This window comes from Triturus cristatus, chromosome 3_2 (assembly GCF_964204655.1).
Source record: "Triturus cristatus chromosome 3_2, aTriCri1.1, whole genome shotgun sequence".
Lineage (NCBI taxonomy): Eukaryota > Metazoa > Chordata > Amphibia > Caudata > Salamandridae > Triturus > Triturus cristatus.
The window spans coordinates 858,037,019-858,060,274 of NC_140584.1; the positions used below are offsets into that span (position 1 = coordinate 858,037,019).

The window sequence follows — 23,256 nt, forward strand, 5'->3', positions numbered from 1 at the left end:
CTGTAAAGCCCTAGACTGTTTTGGCTATAAAATAGTAGCCCACTCTGGGTTCACCTCTGGGTCACGAGGAGTGGGAATCCTAATACGCAATGCCCTACCCCTGGTTGTCTCAGGCACGTGGGAGGACGAAGCGGGCTGTTTTGCTGCGGTAGCGGGTAGATGGGAGGGGCGTCTATTGACATTCTGCTCATGTTAAATACCTCCAGGCCTTCACTCCATATGCTTCTCGAACTTGAGTTTGTTTCTGATGAATCTCCCCTCTGTAACACTTCTCATCGGTAGTGACACAAATGCAGTCATGAATCCAGAATTAGACTGGTCCACTTCCCAGTTGGGCAGGCAAGGTGAAAGGGATCTGACAGACTTTGTCTCGGCAATGGGGCTGTGCGACACGTGGCGGACTCATAACCCCTCACTTAGGCAGTATACGTTCCACTCGGCACGACATGGGTCCTTTTTCCAGGATCGATCACTTCTTTACTCGATATGATCAAATGGGAGAATTCAGCGACACTAAACTTATGGCCCGGGTGGTTTCTCGGACCACTCCCCCATTAGTGCCACCCTGAGAGGCCCGGTTGTCACTCGGACGACCTTCCCGAGAATAGATCTCTGGCGACTTCGGGATCCGACAATTGGGGGTAAACTGAGGGAGGGTTCCAAGTTGTACTTTGAAGAAAACCAGGGGTCAGTGAAGTCCTAAATTACTCTGTGGGAGGCATACAAGATGGTGCTGAGGGGTTTGGCCCAGTCGCTCATTGGGACCCAGAAAAAAAGAGGAGTCCCTTCAGGTACGGCAGTTAGAGCAAGAAATTGAGCAGCTAGAGGGAGAGTGCGCAATGTCCCCCTCGGTGTATCTCTGTCACAGACTGAAGCTGAAACAAAAAGACCTAGGGCCCTGGCATAGGGGGAGGCACGAGCCTATGAGCTGGCCACACAGCACTGGATTTATGACATGGGAGACAAGCCGTTGAAATTATTAGTGTGGCTGGAACGCCGGGATAGGGATCGCTCGTGGGTGTTGGAGGTTAGAGATGCGGCGGGTTCACTGTGCTCGACAAGCATGGATTTAGCGGGGGCCTTCCGCTGCGTATTATGAGCGGGTGTACTCTCCGGTATGCACGAGAACCAAGGGTGACTGCGCAGAATTCCTGAGGGACTTTGCGCTTCCCGCGCTTTCGGATGAAATGAGGGACCGGCTTAATCGGACATTAGGGAGGAGGAGCTTGGCAATGCTCTGAATTCCCTGCAGTCGGGGGAGGCCGCTGGGCCAAATGGGCTTCCAATTGAGATCTACAAAAGACAAGCCACGATTGTGACAACCCCCATGCTTCAGATGCTCAGGGAGGTGCGGGAGTCTTGGGGACTTCCCACTGATCAGAGGGAGGCCATGATTGTAGTAATCCACAAAGCAGGAAAGCCGGCGGATCAGTGCGCTTCGTACCGTCCGATATCTCTTTTCAATGTGGAGGCGAAGGTTCTCGCCAAGGTCCTGGCGGATTGGGTGCTGTTGGTAATTACAGAGTTGGTACATGCCCCGTAGAAGCACCCGCCATAACCTACGGCGTCTATACGGGGTGCTATACATGACAAAGACGTTGGGGAGACGCAGACGGCATTGATGGCGCTGGATGCCTCAATGGCCTTCGATAGCATCGAGTGGCCATATGTCTTCATGGTACTTCAGAGGTTTGGATTCGGACCGACCTTCTGCAGCTGGGTATGGCTCCGCTACGAGCAACCGACGGCCCGGGTGCGGGTCAACGGGGAGGTATCTTAGGGCCTTTCCCCTGCAAAGGGGGACCATACAGGGATGCCCCCTGTCCCCCCTCCTCTTCACGCTCGCATGGAAGCCGCTGGTCCACTGGATCAGGAGAGATCCCCCGTTGTGGGGCCTGGCGGCAACGGAGGGGTGGGAAGAGCGTATATCTCTATACGCCGACGATGTCATCTTATACCTGGCAAGACCATATTATTCGATAGCTCAAGTGTTACACCTTTTCGAGCTTTTCGGCAGCTACTCTGGTTACAACATCAACTGGTCGAAATCTGTGATTTTTCCTCTGTTGGACTCTCCCCCTTGGGTCCCTTCTCGATGCTCGGCTCCGGTCGTTACAGAGGGGTTTAAGTACCTAGGAATCTATGTTACGTGGGACAGGAAGGAGTTTGATAGAAATCTTGAGCCCCAGCTGGCTCATCTGAGTGCCGATGTAAACCACTGGCGCACCCTTCCACTTTCGCTCATGGGTAGAGCGGCTCTGTTTAAGATGCTTACACTGCCAAGACTCCTCTACGTTCTGCAGAATACACCATACCCGGTCCCTACCTGCGTATTTAAACGAATCTCGCAGGTGGTGCTAGCCTTGCTGTGGGACGGGGGTCCCCCAGGATAACGATGCACAAATTACACAGGGGGTATACGATGGTGGGCTGGCGCTCCCAGATGTTAAAATATACTATTGGGCTTCCCAGCTCCATGTGATCAATGACTGGGTGTACACGGATAGCAATGAACCTGCCGATAGGGTGGATAGAATGGTTATGCCACGGGGTAATTGTGAACCTCTTCTTTATGCCGGAGATCACAGGCGAGGTGGCCTGAGCAAACCAAGGTGGTACTACATTGCTGGAGAGAGGCTAATAAACTTCTAGGCTGGGCAGGCACATTGACCGGTAGGACACCACTGTGGCAGGGGGAGTAGCTACAAGAAGTGACCGCCCTCACGGGGTTCAAGGGTTGGCAGTTAATTGGCTTAGAGTATCTAGGGGATGTCTGGAAAGGGGATGCCCCCCGCTCCTTCGAGTACCTCCAAAAGGAATACAACTTGCATCACTCACAGCGATACCATCACATAAGACTCCTGCATGCCTTGCGATCCCATGTACCGAGTGATACATTCATCCCAGAATACTCCCCGATAGAAGATCGACTGTTGCTCGAACCCATAGCGGAAAAGCCCACTTCTTCTGCTTGAGGAACATAGGTTTGCATCTTCGACTCCACTGCTCTGCTCTGCTCTGCTCTTTATTGAAATCTATCCTAGGTGTGCAGTTTTTCAGTAGACCACCCCTAATGACTGCAAGTGCATCTGGGACATGACCAAAAGTTATTCCACGCACACCTGACACCTACACTTAAAGGATTTGGAAATATTACTAGTTGTAATATCCAAAATAGAACACTAGAGGCAACTGAGCACACAGCATGCAAAGCCACCAAGCACAGCTTGAAAACTCAGAGAAGTCTTGTGCTGGAGTCAATACCTGGATTCCTAACCTGAAAGAGAATCTCACAAGAAAGTCATCCAGTTACGGGGAGATGTGCACCTCTATTAATGCAAGTAGGCCATAACACCATGTCTGGGGAGCCTTGGTGAACAAATAGAGAACCTTCCAAAGAGTCCACCTCATCCTAGAGAGCAAATAAGTAAAATCCTCAGAGCACCCAGTCTTAACACAGTAGACAAAATGGCTACAGGGAGGCTCTCAAGGGAAATCAGAGTAAGGGTCTAAAAATTCTAGTGTTGAGGCTGGAGGCCAATTTCTGCCCCTCGATGGCCATGCGTAACAAATTGGTCCAAAAGCTTATCCACTGGTAGAATGGTTCAGATGGTAAGTCCTCACAGGGCAAAAGTATTGAAGCAAGTTGTATTGGAACCAAAGTACTGAATGTGACCTTCTTTTAGCTATGGCTTATTCAGTATAGGCAGTCCCCACAACATGGTATGGGAGAACAGCACCATCAAATGCTCACAGAAGAGTTGGTCTCTATGTGAGGTACTAGTGTGTGAAACCCATTGAAGACAGTCCAAAGAGACCCTTGAACTAGAACCACTGTGCTGAATACCACCACCACAACAACAGATAGACATGAGTATCTGCAGCATCCCAAAATGTAAACACTGCAGGCGCTAGACCTTTCACACCTAGTAGTGTGGAAACAAGAGCCAATCATCCAACAACTACACAAATCCTCTACCTGGCAGGGCACTACATCTAGGAAAAAAACATCAGCAGCTGGTGGCTGTGAAATAAGACTGGTTTGACTTTAGCTTTAATGCAACTAATTTCGAACTCGCTTAGGCCAGATAAACTATGAAGATGTCCTTATATCCTAGAACCAAATATTCTCCGTTAACTTATCTGTAAAGCACTCACTATGCATGGGACGGTCTGGTTCTGGGACTGCAAGGATGATTTGAAAAATCGGTCAGAAAATCGAAACATAGGTCCAACATTCTATGAAACAGGTGGAATGAGAGTTAAGAGTAACTAAAGTAAACATGTACGCAACCAGTATACAAGTGCAATCCCTTCAATATACAAAGCACTTATGTTCTCAAGTTAGGGGATCTTGTGCACTATCCCAAAGATAAACTCAATCTTAATACATTTCTGAAAAAGTACTAATCTAAGGTAAACCTGGAGTAATATAGGACGACAAGGCTTTTGAATTGCTTCTACTAAGTGTTGTGCAAAAGGGTTCTCGTCTGTTCTTAAGGTGGTTTAAAAAAAGATTACTTACCAGTAACAAAACATAGTAAATAAAACTGTAGAATTTTGAATATTCTGTGTGATTTTGTTTGCAGTCCCTGAGCTGCCATTTTAAGGTGAAAATTAGCTTTGGGGGCCCCCAACTTAGATTGACAAGATACAGTATGATGAGACTAGGTATGAAAACAGCATTAAGGACTCCAATGCAAAGTAAGAAACCACGGAGTCTGAACACAGAGCTAAAGAAATGACACTTGAAGCAGTCTTTCAAGAGGTAAGATAGGAGGTGCATTTAACACTAAGTAACCAGCCTCATCTCTGCACATAACCAACTCTTCTTTCTAGGAGTTCAGATTTTTTTTACTTCTCCACCTCCACCACGTCTGCACAGTAAATAAAAAACGAAATGCATTCATTGGCTTTCTCATGACTGCCAACTCTGCAAACTATTTAAAGCAGATACAACATTTTACCATTTACTGTAGAGGTACGTTTTTTTTTTATTTTGGAGCAGTTATCTTTTAATATTGTCTGAGAAGTTGGTGCAGACTCCACAATTAAACATCTCCAAAGCACAAACCAGTAATTGGGAGTTACAAGATTTACAACTAAAGTCAAAGAGCAGACTACATGGCAAGTCCCTAAGGCGAAACAATGCATGACCCAACAACTGCTCAATGGAAATCAGAAAACCCTATAATATGGCCATCCAGATGAACAAAATGCTTTGGTGACATACTAATAATATAAGGCACTATACAAATGCTCATGATATTAAAACTCTTAGTGCTACAGGGCAGGCAAGATATTCGATCATATTACAGATACATTTGCAGATTTACAGGAATGATACTGTGGCTACAACCAATTACTGCCATGTGTCAGTTTCAGCTCCAAAGGAAGTATTGTTCTAGACACCGCATCACTACTTCTAGACTCCACAGTGCTCAACCGTGCTGTGGTCAAGAAAGGAATAAAATATGATAGTGTTCTATTGGGTTTGTAAAATTGTATCTCGTCAACTGAATTGCCTCCTGGGTCTGTATACAAAACAGAAAATGGAGCAATACTTGAATAATGGACAGATATCCACAAATATTGATAACTGAATTGCTGACGAGAGATACATTATGCTTCACCAATAAGCGTACTTTTAAGAAGAAAATATGTTTTCTAAAAAAAAGAAAGCATCTATGCAGTAATCGTCAACCAATAAATACAGGTTTGAATATGCAAGCAAAGATGGATAGATAATGGGTAAGGTCCCTTAAAGATATTTTTGGTGGTCAAAGTTCTTGCATTGCATATGGGAACTAGACAATTCACCTGCCCCAAAATAAAATTCTACCCAGGTCCAATCATAATTATTCTATGGCAAGGTGCATGTTCTCATAGCACAAGAAAAAGAACTAAAAGTAGCAGGAGTACCATCCATTCAATTTCTCCGAATGCCACGGACCTGCTCTCCAGTTTCCTAACTAGGTAGCGCAAGACTGGAAGTATTTTTTAGGAGGGGACAATATGCTTACCAGGCCTTAAACCCAAAAATTGGAAAGGTGACTATGTATATCATACGCTGCACGAACGCAACCTTGCCCGTGTGCGCACCTTAGACTGCTCCTGTATGACAGAGGATTAAGAAAAAGAGAATCATCAAGGTACCTATATCTTAGTTCTACATCATGGTCCAGTTCTTACTACCATTAGGTTAGCGGTCTGGTGATTCTAGTGATGATGATTTGACGAATGTAAAATCTCGAAAGCCTCCTATCCCATGAGGTCCTTTTAAAAACCTTGTACGGTCTAAAACGGACGTGAATATACAGCTTAGCACAATCTTAACTCTAGACCGTACATGTGTAACCACCTTCATACACCTAGTTAGGTTAAGGGGTCCAGAGCGATGACAGGGCCCTCCTTTTCCTGTTTTGGTTCTGGCGAATGCCTCTGGCCCTCTCTGGGCACGGTCTGTAGGCACAAAGACATTGAAGTTGTGATGGGCTGTAGGACAGTATTGATCTTGAATGTCCCCCGTTGTAATTGTTAACCTTATTACCGGGAAGAGTAATAAACTATAATATTTTTAATCTCAGGGTAATTTTATTGTAGTGTTCTTAGGGGGGGGGGGGGGACACAGTAAAAAGAACCATCTTCCACATAATTAAGGGTATTTGTGTTAAAAGAGCTCCATCAAAATCTCCGATTATTGGGAGTCCGGTGAGATTACAAGACTACTAGGTCTTCCCAAACAACCCAGTAATGAAGGATGCTACAAACGTCGGTGAGGGTTTTCAAGTCTTCGGGATCTGATCCCAGGGGACCGTTACCACTGAGCAAACATTTCACAGCCAAAAAGAGGAGGAGAAATGAAGAACCCAGAACCATGTGCAAACCGGACAACATCCCAAAGATATTTTGAGATCCAAAGCATGTAGATTCAACAGAATTCTTGTGGGGTAACCCACAAACATCTGCCTGACATTATGTCTCTAACAGATATATTCCTGGAGAACAGGAATATAAAATGCACTAGCAGAGGATTCATGTACTCCTTGCTACGGCACACCTTTGAGGTCTCCCAATAGGACAAGAGTGCCTTGGTGTTTAAGAAGGTTGGTGCACCAGGGGTCAAGGCCTGTTAGTGCTCTCCTTCTAATGCCTTTTGTGTTCAAGGTGGCTTATGCGAAGGTGTTGATTGACTGTGGGCTGGAGGTAGTCTGCTGTCTGCATTTCTTGCACCAAGGCCCTCTGTTTGCTGAGTAGGTCTCTCTCAACTCCCACAGGAGCTGGGTACAACCACCAATGTGGAAGAGGAGTAATAAGCCTACCTGATTAAGTTGGAACTGCAAAACAAAGAGGAACTGTGCATTAGCACTTGTTGGAAGCCGTATAAATCACCAAAGAGAATAAAGACTTTGCCAGAGGGTAAGAAGCCTACACCTCTCAGTGCGGTGAACCTATCACTTAGGGTCAGGCAAAAACCCATTGATCGAGTGATGGTCTAAAGCCCCTGCTAAGTCAAACGCCGAATGGTTGGTGAGAAATGTCCAATACCAAATTTAAACTGTAGACAGGTGAAGTACAGGGGACTGGGGTCCTAGTTAGTTACAATGAAACACTTCTGTTTATTGTCCATAACACCTGAATTACTTTGATTTTGAGAAAAGAGAGGTATGGACTAATGAGTATGGTGCATTTTTATTTTCGGTGTTTCTTTGCAACTTACATAACTAGTGCCACTTTAAAACTCTACAAGGAAGGGAATACAAAAGGGAATGATCAGCCAATAGTTACAGTGGATTGTCAGGAGATAAAGTGAAGGCCAGCAAGTAGCTGGGTACCCTAATGGGAGTCTGGGTTCTGTGGACATAAAAATGGAAGCTCAGATTGTAGCTCGGAAGACTTTCACAAAGATCATCATACAAACATTAAAGAGGAATCTGACAATGTCAACTTTTGACAAACTCCACAGAATATGTGGTTGAGAAGAGATGCCAATTTGACTATGAATCGTATTGGATAGCAAAGAGATGAACAAAAGGAGGGCCGTTACTCAGATTCTGCACAACTACAAGTGTCACTTGTGTAGTGTGGTCACAGAAGACGAGGTGGATCAAACCACAGGTGTGGCCCTGGCCTGGTCAATTATCGAGTTATATAATGAGCATACAATACTAACTAGAATTCATTAAGAAGGTTGTTCTGTTCCAGCAAGACAAAGCTGTGATTTGACCACCATTTTGAGAACCAATGGTATGCCTGGGACGAGCAGGATTAGCCCGAGGTTAAGCTTGGCCTCTAGAATAACAATAGTCATTTTTAACAGGGATATTCTTAAGGTCTGTTTAAGCAAGTTTTTGACTGGAGATTTTGTCAAAGTACATAATGTTGGAACATACAGGTAAGGAAGGTTTTATCAATGCCAGCTAAGGAACTACACACATTGCACAGTACCTTGGACCTGCATACACTGGTGAACCAGCAGCCCAGGCAGATAGATTATTACAATGTTGGCAACAAATGTGTATCTTGCAACATATTTCCTCATGCGCCCTTCAAACAGCATGCCATCTTATGGCATCGGTTCTTTGATTTAGAGGGACTCGTAAGGGAGGTAGAGCGCTGGCTCCCAAGCTGTGGAATTGCTTACTGGTATCATTACAGAGCATTAAGAACCAATATTGATTTTGTAAAGAACTAAAGACATGTCTCCTTTAGTAGTCAGCTGAACTTATTTTCAGGCCCTTTCACTAGCTGTAGTGCCAAGAGATAAACATGTGAGAAGTGCCAATTTCTTACTTCTCTTTCCCAGCTGAATGGAAGGTTCTCGTTAAAAAAAAAATGCATATATACACATACACAGAGAAGTTTTGGGCCAGCCCTCTTTAACCACTGTGTGTTTGAGTGTCGTTCACATTCAGTTTCCACCCGTGAAAGCACAGAGCATGGGGTTATGGGTCTGCCCACTTCAGCACTTTATGTCTCTTACCCTGTGAGGGATGGTACTTTGCCTGATCACATGTGCACATCCATCTCAAACTCAGTGCACTGCACAGCTAGGGCTGCTGGGCTAGTTCTTTATTCTTATATTTTCCCCTTTTATATGCTGCCTTTCATTTCTTTTTTTATATCGTGAATTTATTTTATTATTTAAAAACTAAATTTAAACAAAGACTGCCAGTTTCTTTGGTAGTGCTACCAGGCCACTGGCCTCTTAATTTATCTGCAGTGAGCCATATCCCATGCGGTTGCTGCTCATGAAAAGGGCAAGATCTTTGAACTGTATCACTGTTTTATTGTTCCGAGATGGGCATCATGTTTACAAGCCACATGTTGGCCGTCTTACATTACAATATTGATACACTTTGCACAATACTTTACAAGTTGTCTACCCAGAGAAATATTTGGTAGATTGCCATCTTCAAATGTTATTGGGCATTCAGTATTATTATTTTACCTTTCCAAGATGGTTAAAACACTGCTTCAAAACGTTGTAGCAAGGTTTGAATTTTAAAAGAATGATACACCATGCACAATAGCATTCCAAGATGGCCACCCACGGGGGTGTGAGGTGAGTGTATATGTGTATATATATATATATATATACATACTGGGGTTTAAAATGTTAATGGACTTCCAGTCCCATAATACCTTTCATGGATGTGCTCACCTGAGCGTGTTTGTGTTGTTAATAAAGAGCGGGAAGAATCTGGAAATCCTGAATGCTGGTGGTTATGTGCGGGGCACCTTTGATAAAGAGCGCATGCTCGAAACGCGTCAGGACTGCTTGAAGACGCCATCAGCACAGCCTGCCTCTCTCTAATCTTCACTTACCTGCTGTGAGTGCGGCTCACCGGGGGGGGCACTATATATATATATATATATATATATATATATATATATATATATATATATATATATATATATATATATGAACTCTGGGTAAGTTTAAGGTGGAAGGCTGCTTCTGAATAGAGCACCCTCAACACCAGCGACACTCTAGATATGCTCACCTATATATAAAATGAGTCAGTAACGGCATGAATGGATATGCGAGTGCATGAGTGTCAGGGTACCGGTCTGGGAAGTTATTGCCAGTCTAAACTCGCCAGGGAGTGAAAAGGCAATTTAAGATAGATAGATAGATACATATATCAGATCTACTGGCATTGTCCACGCTTCCTTCAAATACCAGATTGCTAAAATCGCTCCTCTTAAAATCACAAGACAGAAAATATATGCACGCCATAAAAAAAGCAGCTCAGTGGGGTCCACAGGAAAACTGTTTTGAAACGTCTGAAAATAACCAGAAAAACATTGGAATTGCCATTGAGGATGCAGTGCTGTTAAAATCAAATGAAAACTCATTAATCTACGGAAGCAGATCATTCCCCGAATATCTTACAGTTTTCATAACAGGAAAGAAATTATGAAGAAATTAAGTCAGGCATGCATTCCCAAAATTAGGTTTTTGTTGTTACAGTACCTGTGCCACACCCGTGACAGTTAAAGCAACCCCCTCTGCCGTCTCTACGTCCTCACATCGGGGCTGTAACGTCATTATCTCTAAGGAAATCCTGCCAAAAAACGTAAAACGTTTGCAAGTATCCTGGTAATTGAGATCAGCATTTCAGCTCCCATTTGCTTTCATCACCACTCTATAGTTCACAATGGGTAATGCACAGTCACAAAACTTTAAAATGGCGGTAAATTATAACTAGGCACATGTTTTGTAGGGTTTTAAATAATGTTCTGACCTTCTCTATACATCTATTGAGACCAGAAAGATGATTTCAATGCATTATCTTGTGAGAACTTGGGCCTTTCAGTTTTAAATAATTCTTTACCAGCTGTAAAAGTAATCAGTCTACCCCGCCTCCTCAACAAAGTAAATATTACACTACAGAAATCTATGAAAATGAAATTTCTTTTAAGCAAGTCATCTTTCTGATCATGCCCAAGCAAGAGCAAAATGTGTTTTAAAAAGTTTCCACCACTATTGAGCAGGCACTAATGTTATCTTGCCTGATGTGGTCATTTTATAACAGTATTAGTCACTCGGGACAATACTAATTAAACATTAGTAGGTCTTATCACAGAAAAGTTTAGAGGCCCATGTGCTAAAGCATCTAAGGTAGTCACTAAATAATCCATAATAAAGAACAAATCCTGAAATGCCAGCAGCTAAAATAGCACCTAAGTGGTAGAGGTATCTAATGAGGAAAAAAACAAGAACCACACCCATATAATACAGAAACAAATTTAAATAACGTTCACGTCAGTTTTCGCACACAATTATTTAAACAAATATGGAAGTAAGTGACTGCAACCCTTTTTCCGATATGAACAATTGACTCTGGGGACAAAAGTGGTCTTCCTTTAAATAGAAATAATCACCCATCGTTTTGATGAAAATCAACTCACGATATTGCTACTGGAACGATTATTTTGTTTTATGGAATGATCCTGACTCGCTCCTTTCCAACAGGAAAGTGTTGAAACTTAAAGAACAATGCATGCTATTGAAGTCCACAAAACGTTGAGGGATAATATTTGCCTGAGAAAACATGGCTTATTGAAAAGGTGCTTTTTTCCATCAAACAAAATAAGTATCTATAATGTGGAGGGTTAGTAAACCAACACTTGTTATGGAACAGAAAAGGCCACCGGTATGGGAAGCTAATGTGCAAATACTGTAAGTAGAAAGAACCCTAGAACTCAAGCCTGCTCAACACATGAAAAGAATGTTGCTGACTAATCCCTATCTTCAGTCAACAGCTGTCTAACTAAAATAGTTCAGGATTGGAAGAATTTTATGGTCACAGCAGATGCAGGTCCCAATAAAGGTACAGAACAGTACAATGCCGGTCAGGTAGAACAACTACAATGTCTCTCTCAGATCTCAAGGTGGCACTGTTGCTGGCTACAATGTGGCAACAACGTTTCAACTGATCAGATCACAAGGGAGCAAATTAGAAAAGAGTCAAGTATATTTTAGAAGAGTGGGAACTGACCAGTTGGTTCATTTTAATTACTACTTAAAATATCTTTTGTTCGCTCTGAAATTTGGATGCCTGGTCCATGTAGATAATGCTGATGAATAAACTTGCCTGGATGTTGTGGGCTAGACTGAGGAGGAAGAATAAGACGAGGGACAATGTGGTGTTGAACAGCACAAAGATCAAGTACTAAGACTCTCCTAGGATTCTGAAACACTTAAGTGGTGTGGTCAAACACTCGAACTCTAAGCATGTACAGACACATCTTCCTTGGTACTTGGAAGTGACATCTGCCAAGTGTTCTGTGTATTAGAGGAATGAAGTACAGGCAGGGCATGCCATGCCCGATGGCAGGCCAAAAGTATCCGCTTGCAATTGTTTGATTTCTAGCAGATGACCATTGCTGAAATTAGGGGCATGAAGGGGAAATTAGCCACAGACATCGTACTGCCATGGAATCGTAAATACTATGCCCATGGAGGTAAGTGGGGACAACAAGAAGCAGCGGGCTGAAGCAGGTCACCAACTCATCAGGACAGCACCCACAGAGACCAACCAGTCATTAGATATAATGCAAAGAACACTACAAGACACGGTTTTATCCTGACAATACCCCTTTTCAGAGGTGATCTACAATCTCCTTTGTGACAAATTTTCTCAGTTGGAAAGGAGCCTATTACTGCCTATAGGCTGAGAGGTCTTTTAAAAACTAAAGTGACTGAGGATAGGATCTAATTGCAAATGCAACCGTTCAATCCAACCTTCAGAGAATGGTTTCTTCTGCAGTTTCCTTTGGTTGCTCTTCTGTTGCCCGTGTAAAGAAAGAAAGGTTTCAACCACCTTTGTAACTTTCAAATGTATACTGTCTACCCCTTGGAAGCAGAAAGCTTTGGCAATCAATCAAACTTCTATCACAGCTAGTCATCCAAACATATCTGAGGGGAAAACATTTGCGGTGGATGTTTGCTTCTTGTCCAAAACAGTGGGAGGATCCTTTAACCCCTTCGATGCTCATGACGGAACGGTTCCGTCATGAGCATCGGTTGAGCTGTGCTCATGACGGAACCGTTCCGTCATGACCACGCCCGCGCTAGAACCCTTCAGCACCGCGGGGGAATCCGCGCAGCGCTGAAGGGGTTAAAAAGACTGCTCACTAAACAGCAATCACTCTGTACCTTGGAGAAGGCTAATGCTCCCAGTTTGTGTTCTGTCTTAATGAACAAGCTCTGCACCAATCATTGACATCTGCACGTATTCTGAATGGTACTTGTACCCTATGTAAAAAAAATAATAAAAGTGTGTTAAAAAAAACCACAAGCTGTCTACCACTTCATCAAGATGGCACAACAGGCATTTACCAACAGGCAAATTGTCCAAATCCAGTTGGCAAAAATCTTTGGTCCACGCCCAGGTCTCTCCAACAACTTTAACCACCGCCAAAATGTTAGGGAAGGGCCAAGCCAGATCAATCTACATATCCTGCCATGCCCACTGATCATTTCATTCTCCTATTTGGGATCTTTTGTGTATTAAGTCTTGGTGTGGACGATCATGGGATCAATGACCTTGCCATATATAGACAGCTCACAACACTGTTGAGGAATTTTCAAATTATGTTTTCAATATATCGAGCTACCATTCGAGATGCAATATAAAGAGCAGATGATGATCATGCTGTGCAGAAAATCGCTCACCAAGCTTAACAAACGTCTCCCTTTCCTTATCCTAGGCAACTCTATGTCCCTATGAATTGTCATGTTAATCATTAGGATAAGGTACTTTCCCCCACTGATACATTCACATAGCTGCACAGGTCTTCGCTATTCGCTTCGGTGGCTGGTGGCTGGTGCCTACTAGCCTGTATTTTAGAGGGGAAAAATGCCTTGCATGAATTGGACTTGCTGTGCAGTCATCAAGTCCTAGAATGTCAGCCTTTGACCATCTCAGGTGACCAGTGGAGTATCTTCTCTACCTACTTGACACTTTTTTTTTTGCCAGCTATGAAGAAGTGGGTAAGGAAGCTCCACCAACTTATTCCCTAGACCGAATGTAGGAGTTAACCCTAAACGGTTCATGGCTAAAATAAATTCAGGGACACAGCTGAATGCTAGGTAATGCAATTTCACTCCCACTGTCAATCTCCCCTGTGGGTCTAAGGTGGAAGAAACAAGCTAGTTGCTTTTTGATCTGGATCACAAATGTGAGCATCACCCAATGGTTAGTGTTCAGATTAGTAAATCAACCCATATAATTTGAATTATTCAGATGGAGGCAACCACATTTTTAGAATTTTTCAAAATTACAGAATGTCTGATTCCAACTCCAATACCTAAGGGGCAGCATCCAATTAGCGATACAACTGGATCGACTTTAAAACAGTGCCTTAATGTGAAATTCAGCCCAGGTTGAACACACAAGTGTTGGCTTCAACCGGCATAACATTCCAGATAAAACAGAAAAATAACTTCTCCCTAAAGGAAAATAGACTCACCAAAGGAAGGAAGAGTCCCTCATTGGTGTTATGAAGTCACATGTTTTATAGTTCCAGTGCATGGATTACAAAAATCCATGCACTGGATTTTTTTTTTTTTAAAGCAGCCTTTAATTTGGTACCGTCAGTGGCAATAAGGGTGTAAACAATAATGCTCCACTCAGTCTGACATATCCCAGTGAATGACCAAAGAAAACAAATTCTAACTGGTATGCCAGTGAACGGCTACAGAGAATATTAAATCTAACTCGTATTCTGCTAGGGGTGATGCTTAACTTCCCTTTGGTGGAATTAGCACATTTCATTTACGTCATAAGAAAAGAAAAAAACACAACTCAACCTGGAAACATTGACTGCGAGTCTAAATGTTTTATTTTAGTTTGTTGTAATTTATGTTTTTAGTATTTTGCTATTGGCCTTGAGCTGCTACTAGTTAAACAAATCCCCAAACAGCCATTATGTAGTTCTAGGTCCTGTTGCTGCAAAACAATTTTGTGATAAGTAACTTCGAAGTATCTAGAAATGTCAGAAGCGTTACTTAAAATCAACATCAGTTACTTAAATGGTCAGGTTGTACTTCCAACCATGATTCTATAGAACCCAATTTCAAAGTACGTTTACTTGTGCATTACCCACAGAACTGATTGCTAGAAGCAAGCACTAGAAAGAAGTATGGAGAGAAAGCAAAGGGGAGAGGAGGCTGTTGTATTAAATATGCCACTGGAAGGAAATGGTTAGTTTTCAATTCCCGTTCTGCTGTTGCTGTATGAAAACAAAGAGAAAGATGGGAAATTAACAGCAAAGTTAGGAAGCTTTGTACTTTATTACCTGTGCAACCCCTGTTACGTAAAGCGGGACCCCCTCCGATGTCTCAATATTCTCACAGCGACAGAGGATGGTCATAACCTCCAAAGACAGTCTGAGTAGCAGTAAATAGGGTAGGACAGCAAACATATAAAGCGGTTACTAGAGAGAAAAAACTCAATCCACCAAAATAAAAACTGGACTTTTTGAAGTTTGCATTCCTTCGTGCAGTGTATTAAAAAGGCTTAAGCCTTCCCCATTAATAATCCTCTGTCAGAAGCAGAGCTTTTATATGCATTGTGGCTAAAAAAGAAAAGCTTGCGTGTAATTAACCAGATGCCTTCCTACAACATAATTGCCAGTATATTAAAAACCAACTCTGAAAACAGACAGTGATGCAGGGTGTTCACACAACCATACTTGGCTGAAAGTGGGTCTGTTAAATGATAGCGTGTGGCTCCAAGTGAGCCAACGGGCGCATGCTTTTCAACATAAAATATCTTGCTAAGCAAAAGCTTTTTTTCAAGTTTGATTTGGGACATCCGCTCATGGCATTAAAGTGAACGCTGCTCACTGTAGTAACAACCCCTGAAAAAGGGCCAATGAATCCAAATCCTCAGGTCATTTGGAGTAAATGAAAAATAAGGCAAATTGGTGCCTGCACATGGGTGCTATTCACATCTATGTATGATCACTAGTATTATTTTTTACCATACTCTGTACAATATGGCTCCGTTATGGCTGCATTATAATACCAACATATATTGTTATCCTGAACAGCTGAGAATCTGTTCATTTATGTCCCCTTCTAAATTTAAGAACAAAATCTTTGAGGTAATGGGCAATCAAGCCTTGGCTCGCCCAGAATAAGATGCAGTTATGACTTACTTCACGGTTTATCACTAAGCAACAAGTGCTTCACAAGTCAAAGGTAGGAATTTCTATTACAATATAGTACATGCAGCTAGTGAAGGGAGTGGCAAAAAAAAAAAAAAAAAAAAGAATCCAATCTGCCAAATTAAATTGCGGCATGATTTAGAGTGCCAATGGTTATACTTATTGCAAGCATTCCTCGCAATACCTTTGGTATGTTTGATGTAACACCCTAAGTTGCAAAGTTATGACCAGCCGAGTCTCCCATGCTCACTCTGCCACAGGAACCAAGCTATACCAGACTGATAAGCCCCAGCCAGGAGGAAACCCGTCTTGGGTTGCTGGTGTTCTGGTATGGGGAGGGCCTGGCCCGACAGTTTTGGCTGGAATGTTCCTGTTAGAGTAGGGTCAAGACTGATTTGCATATAGCTGGATCCAAACTGAGATGGCATGGGGGCAAAAAGAATAAAGATTTGAACGCTACCACATGTGACTGAAAGTCGTTAGATTTATTGTTAGGATTCCTCCAATCATCTTTTGTGTGTTTGATGATTTGTAACTGCATAGGCTTTAATTAATCCATGCTCCATACCAGGAAAAGTTGGAATAAAGACAGGCTGTAGAGACGGAATAAACCCACCATAATTAGGAGGGGGTGTTCCTCAAGAGCTGCCCACTTTACACTGACTGTATCAAAGTAGTAAACATTCTAGCATCTGTAGTGATTGCGTAGCAGGCTTTCTTCCCATGGCGTTTCCAGCATTATCGCTTATGTCTACAACATGGTTAATGATCTTTTGGGAGGCTTTTCCAAAGAAGATATATCCCCTACCTGAAAACAATAAAAGTCCAGTTTTTACTCTTTCTTTTTAGTATTGTTATAAGAGGGACAATTTGCAGATTCCATAAACCAATTTACATCACAATCAAATGCAACATAAACTTGTGGCATTTATGCGATTGGGTGGACCACCTGTTGGGAGAAAAAGCAGCACAAATGCCAATGATTATTTGGGGGCAGCAGAAGAGATTCCTCCGGACACCTTTTAGAGCAGACAACACCTCATAATGGGTACTCTCGTGTGGAATCAATCCTTGAAAAAGCCATGCAAGAAAAAAGCAAAGTAGAAACACTCAGAAAAAGAGACAGAGAAAAAGCTCTAGAAGCTTTTCTAATTTTGGGGAGGGGCCATTTAAGTAAGTATATTGAAAAACATTTGGAATACTCAAAGGATGATGCTTGAAGGAGAAACCTCATGGCGAACTGGATAAAGAATACTTACTTACAACTACTGCCTGCTCCGCCCAAGAAAGTCTCCAATGCTTTACTGTCAAGCTGTCGAGTCTTTCACAGGATGCCTACTGAAACTCAAATTTAACAAAGGTGGCGAAAGCGCAAAGAATGAACTGCAGTTAAGCAATTCATCACAAATGCCCTCAGCCTGAGGGAATGTGATAGAAACTGGTCATGAAATCTTTGTAGCACCTGAAATCAGGCTATCAGCATTCCTCTGTGACCTATGAGCAATCTGAATAGAAGCAGTGTTTAACCATGAATATATAACAGTGGGGCATTTGTATTTGTTGTTGTTAGGAAACAGATGCATGATGTGCTGAGAAAAGGCTCCGCAAATAAGAGACGTGACTAAAGAGAATTAATCTGTAGGTTTTTAAAACATTGGTTTGGAGAGGAAATCAAATATAGATTTGAATGACAAGTCCTAACCACACAGTCCTTCTCTCGGAGTTAGTGCTCACACAGCTAAGATTTATTCCCACTGAGAATGAAGATGAGAAAGAACGCAATGAAGCCATATGCACCACGTACTCTGAAGTAAAAGACAATAACATATTTAAACCTTAATTTAAGTCTGATACTTGGTTCTAGGCTAACGTAACAAAAATTAAATGAAATCAGCAAGAATTACCCTCGACATCTACATGTATGGTGTTCAAGAACACATTATGCTATGAAGTCTAGCAGGTACAAAATCTCAATCACCTAATGCTTGTAGAAAGATTTGAAGTGGTTACCATAGCCTTTGAACATTTCCAGTTTTATCACCACTGATGAGGAATTTTACAAACAGGGGAAGGTGGGATCAGCCTAGACAAACACTGAGCTAGTCAGAAGAAATAGCGGGACAATGAGCAAGCTGTGCAGTGTTTTAACACGCTCACACCAAACGAGCCCTGTTCCATAATACAGGCCTAAAATAGGGACATCTTACTCCAATGACATTCGTACTATGACAAATACTCCATCCTCACCTGGATTTATTGGCAATGGTTGCCCGGATCCATGGTGATGCCAATTTGGAACATGAATGATAGGTTACAAACTGTATACTCTCAATAAAAATGGGTCACCAAGATAACTTTTCAAAAATGGGTATGACCTAATGTGTCTACCAAAGCAGGAGTAAAGTTAGATGTGGACACAAGTTGAAAATCAACTAAAAAGATGCAACTGAATTATAATGGGTACAAGGCAGACATCATCCAATGAACTTAAGCGTTATAACTGTCAAAAAGATAAAGATACTGCGATTGAAATTAAAATGGACTGAAATTCACGGAAGTTTATGTTAATCCATCTAAGATCTAACCTGCTTCAGATGTCATCCAAATTTAAATGCGAGTCAGAAGACTAAGTCAAAAGTAATGTTATCCAATAGTATCATCAAGAAACGAGTTGCCAATATTAATTGAGCCATGAAATTTCTCCTTCAAGTTTGACCGAGGGCTTCCCCCCACAAAACTACTTTTTACTTGCAAGTAGCCAGAACCTGAGAGACACAGAATAGGTACATTTCGAGACATGATTGCAGAGGGACACATAGGCAACAGTGCATAATAAGGAAAGGTGACTTGCAATCCTGGTTCCCCATTATAGGAATATTTATTGAAGACATAATTATTGAATACCATGCACCCATGTTTGGGATACCGGAGAACACATACAATGATGCACATCTTTTAATTTCTGCCTAGCTGCAGACATTTAAAACTAAAGCAAAATGAAAAACAAACTATCCTGAAAAATAAACAAGAAGGTTTCAGCTCTACATATTTTAAGAAAGAAAACGGAAATGTAATGCTAGGGACAAGGACAAAAGTGTTAGGACGTCAAAAGAGCTGAAAATGCATGCGGTTTATAGAGACGGACTAAACTCATCTTCCCAGTTTCCAAAGGATTAGTAAGCATTTGGAACAATATAAATGCAGCATACATGTGTCCACACAAAGAGGATTCTCTGTTATGTTGTTGAAAGCAATTTCAATTGAAGTAAAAGGCATTTCTTCGGGCTGTAGAATGTCTTTTCTCTGAAGAAAACTTAGTTTTCACATGCACAGAAGATCTAACAGATACTGAATTGTCTGCACTGGAAACGAAGTCGATTTTCTGAGGCTATGTGGAGCTTCAAATCTTGTCATAACTCGGAGGCTTTGTTGAGACTAATTTAGGATTATTATTTTTTTCTTATTCAATTGTCCAGGCATGTACCATGGAATAACCTCTTTCCGAGATGCATTCCCAGCACCGTCCTTTTGGAGAACACAAATAGGGCTGATGTTTGGTTGAACAGGGAGGATTTCACACTGGCAATCTTCTTTAAAATGGTATATAGTACCTGAAAATCTACGCACACTTCCACTCTCCTTGATGGCGTGGAGAAAAACATTGGATTAATGGTTAACATTGTGAACTTCTCGGTTTATTCAGCTGTTTCAAGTTCAGATGAACCACAGCAGTAATACTTGTCTTTCTGAGATGAAGGGAATAAGTTTGCCCCTTTTTTCTGTAAGGACACCTAAATTGGTTCTTGTATTTTGACTTGTTGATGACATATGGACATTTTTAGTATAGTAACAGGGCTGAGTTATTTGAACATTTAAAGCACAACCATACAGAATGGTCAGAAGAAATCTGCATTTAATACTGTTCTGCAAGTCTACAAGAGCAGCACGCATAAAAGGATTGTTGCTTTGCGAGAGCATGAGGCTCTCCTGAAAAAGCAAAAGGGCAGAGGCCCTCACCGCTCATGCAGACTCCTGTGGCAGTAAGACTGCTCTCACTGCCTAAAAGGGGGCTGAACCCTTAGTAGGAAGCATTTTACAGATGACTTGTAGAGAGGCCTATGAAGCACCTTCCTTTTCTCGGTGTCTACTACAGACAGTTTTCAGCAATACAGTTTCATTTAGTACATTCAGCAAATCTGCTCCATTCAGCAATCTGTGTGCTCTAAAAATAGAGTGGCCAGAAAAGAGAAGGTTAAGCCTTCTTGCTGTGCTCGGATCATAACCCCGTCTGCATTGGCCAAGACAATTCTCAGATTTTCTATGCAGCAGCCATGAAGTAGAAAATCAAACATGCCTAATGCAGCACTCAACAAGTGACTGGATGCCAGGAGCCCTTCATATTGAGTCTCTGAAGTACACTGCATCATATTTTTGGGTCCCTAGAAAATCTCCTGGACACCCACAGAGGCCCATTGTACCTCCTTAACAAAGTTGAAGCAACAACGTTTTCTGATAGGGGCTCACATGCTCAATATTTCCCTGCCCACATAATTAATTTGCTTTCCCTCCTACTTTGAGGCAGGCAAAAATTATCGGATGAGCATTTCGTTACCAATGACAAATACTCAAACTAATCTGGGTTGGGGATGTTCAGTCATGAACAAAGGGCCCTGTTCCAGTGATTTACATTTCTATATTAAGCATGCAGTCAAATGTTTAGAAGTAGCCAGCAGCTGCTGACTCTCTGCGTTTCAATAATCGCAAAAAATCCTTTAAGGAGCAGGAGCTTTAGAGAAGAATAAAGAATACAGGGCCTGTTGAGATTTTGATGTTAAGTCACATTAGTCAGCATAAGATGTTTTGGAGTGAGAGACGTGAGTTTGGATGGAGTTTGATTACATGAAAGGCAATGCCATAAACAGGCTTGTTTTCTCTTCGGCCTCTCGGGAGGAAGTTTAATTTTGTGAGGCACGTGCTTAACTAACAGCAGGGAGCTTAAAGCAGTGCAAGTCATTTCTTCAGTCACCAAGTCGGAAGTTAACGCCATGTGTTTGAACTCTTCTGGTGTGGAAGAGGATACTCCACTGTGCAACCAAAAGAGAATACTTTCATCTGATCAATCCATTGGGCCTTGCTCATTGTGAATGAATGGATGGATGGATGGATGGATGGATGGATGGTGAAAGCGCTATAGACATCAACAGTATCTTTAGTTTCAAATGCCTTGAAGATAAACTGTCTTGCTATCAAACATGACAGCAAACGAGTTGCACGAGATCCATAAACGTGCCTCAATAACGTCAAAGGAGAGTGGCAATAAGGCACGACACTACTGTTCGTTTTTCCAGTCTCCATCTTGTAGTGTTCGGCATAGTGTTAGCACAACCCTTAAGTGGAGCTTGCAAATCTGAACCAGCCTGCGAAGCAGAACAGTCATTGAGAGTCTTATCATCTGACAAAACAGACAAGTCACGACACAATAGAAGTCAGTTAAGACTATTACAAAATGTCCTCTTTAATTTCTTCATTCCACATGTTGTGCACTTTGCTTGTGTCCCACAACCAGCATGCGCCCCCTTTTTGTAATTGCAAAAAAAAATAAAAAAGAGAAAAATGAAGTCCATATAAAAGCAAAGCTAGTAAAACGACCAAAGATGTGAAATGAAGCAAGAAATTGTTGATATATCACTGTCCGTAAAGGTTGTGAAATGAGATCGGAGATCTTGCTAATTGAAGAGATTAAATTATTTACTATTGAAGTTCAACAGCTCTGTGCATTATTATACGACAGTGAACGGACCAGCCCCCTCAAAAGGAGCAATGCTTCTTCTCAGCCCTTTGCAAACTGTAGCCTAACTACAGCATTCACCAGCATATTTTTCCCTTTAAAAACAAGGAAAGGGACATGAATCAGCCCTTTTTTAAACTGTGATTGGAATTTTTTTTTAAAGAAATAAAATAAATTAATGTTGTCGATGCTGCCTATAGACTGGCATTTATTTAAAAAAAAAAAATCCTTTCCTTTGTAAAATGTGCTCCGTGTTCCAGGACATGGGCAAAGGTATTCACTATTTATGACTATCAATGGAGATCCCAGGATGGAGAACCTATGAAAGAAGCACACATTCCAAAATATCAACAAACTCACCTGCAATGCAGTTCTCTCAATGCTGCTTTCACAAATTAGCAACTGTTTGACATACCCGTGTGCTATCACTGGCCACAAAATCCCAATTGTCCAGCCAAAATCACAAAATGTCCCACAGATTTTCGCATAGGCAGGCACATTCTGTACCTCAGAATCGGTTCCAAAGAGACTGCAAATTGTTCATGAAAATGGACCTGTACCTATATCCAGCAGGTGGGAGAGTGGGTGAAAACAAAACGGCAGGGGTGGTCGAGGGAGGGGGTGGAAGAGAGCGTGAATTGTGTACTTGTCACATCATCCCGTCATCTACATGTCAGACTCGCAAATACTTGAAGTAGTCTGCCAAGCGGCGACTGTCACCAGGTACAAAAAAGGACAGCAGAAGAATGCTTAAAGGTAACCTGACACAGGGACAATGTAGCACGTTCAAGAAAAGGAATGCTTCTGGGAAACACATGTAATCAACACAGAAGAAAGACTGCTCCCTAGGGCGTATACAAACACGGATACCGCAGGCTCTTGAATCTGAAAGCAGGCTTTAAATGTCATGAAGCGGTGACTGCCTGTAGACACATCGCGTATGGATTAGAATAATATTGTGATGAGGGGAGTGGGACCAACAAACAGGACACGATTCTTTGATACCTGTACGTCAGCTGTCGCCTAAACTCAAGCCTATCTATCTACGCTTCTTTTATTTGCAAAGATGAATACTGGAAAATATTTAAATAGCTAAAATTAAACACAAAGAGCAGTAAGGGAATAATTGAGATGCAAGAACTACCTTCCTACTGAAAAACTTTTAGCAGGTCAACAAATCAATGTGCAGCTCATGCACTATCTTCTGCGAAGCAATTGTCGGCATGACAACAGCCGATTTGGATTTACAAAGAGAGGTGAATGAATGGTCATAAAAACCAAAC

At 42.1% G+C, this 23,256-nt stretch overlaps 1 protein-coding gene across 6 annotated transcripts in view; it reads right to left on the minus strand.

Moving 5' to 3' along the window:
* The window catches only part of FLOT2 (flotillin 2), a 456,818-nt gene that overhangs the window by 218,449 nt on the left and 215,113 nt on the right, over window positions 1-23,256 (minus strand). For 3 of the 6 annotated variants that reach the window (XM_085649151.1, XM_085649148.1, XM_085649152.1), the window contains exon 3: window positions 10,481-10,571. The exons of 2 other annotated variants lie outside the window; for them this stretch is intronic. In XM_085649151.1, coding sequence (XP_085505277.1) covers window positions 10,481-10,555 — 75 coding nt within the window. In that variant the 5' untranslated portion in view covers window positions 10,556-10,571. Of the gene's footprint in view, window positions 1-10,480; window positions 10,572-15,312; window positions 15,404-23,256 lie in introns of all 6 variants that reach the window. One more of the 6 variants, XM_085649149.1, reaches the window with a different exon arrangement.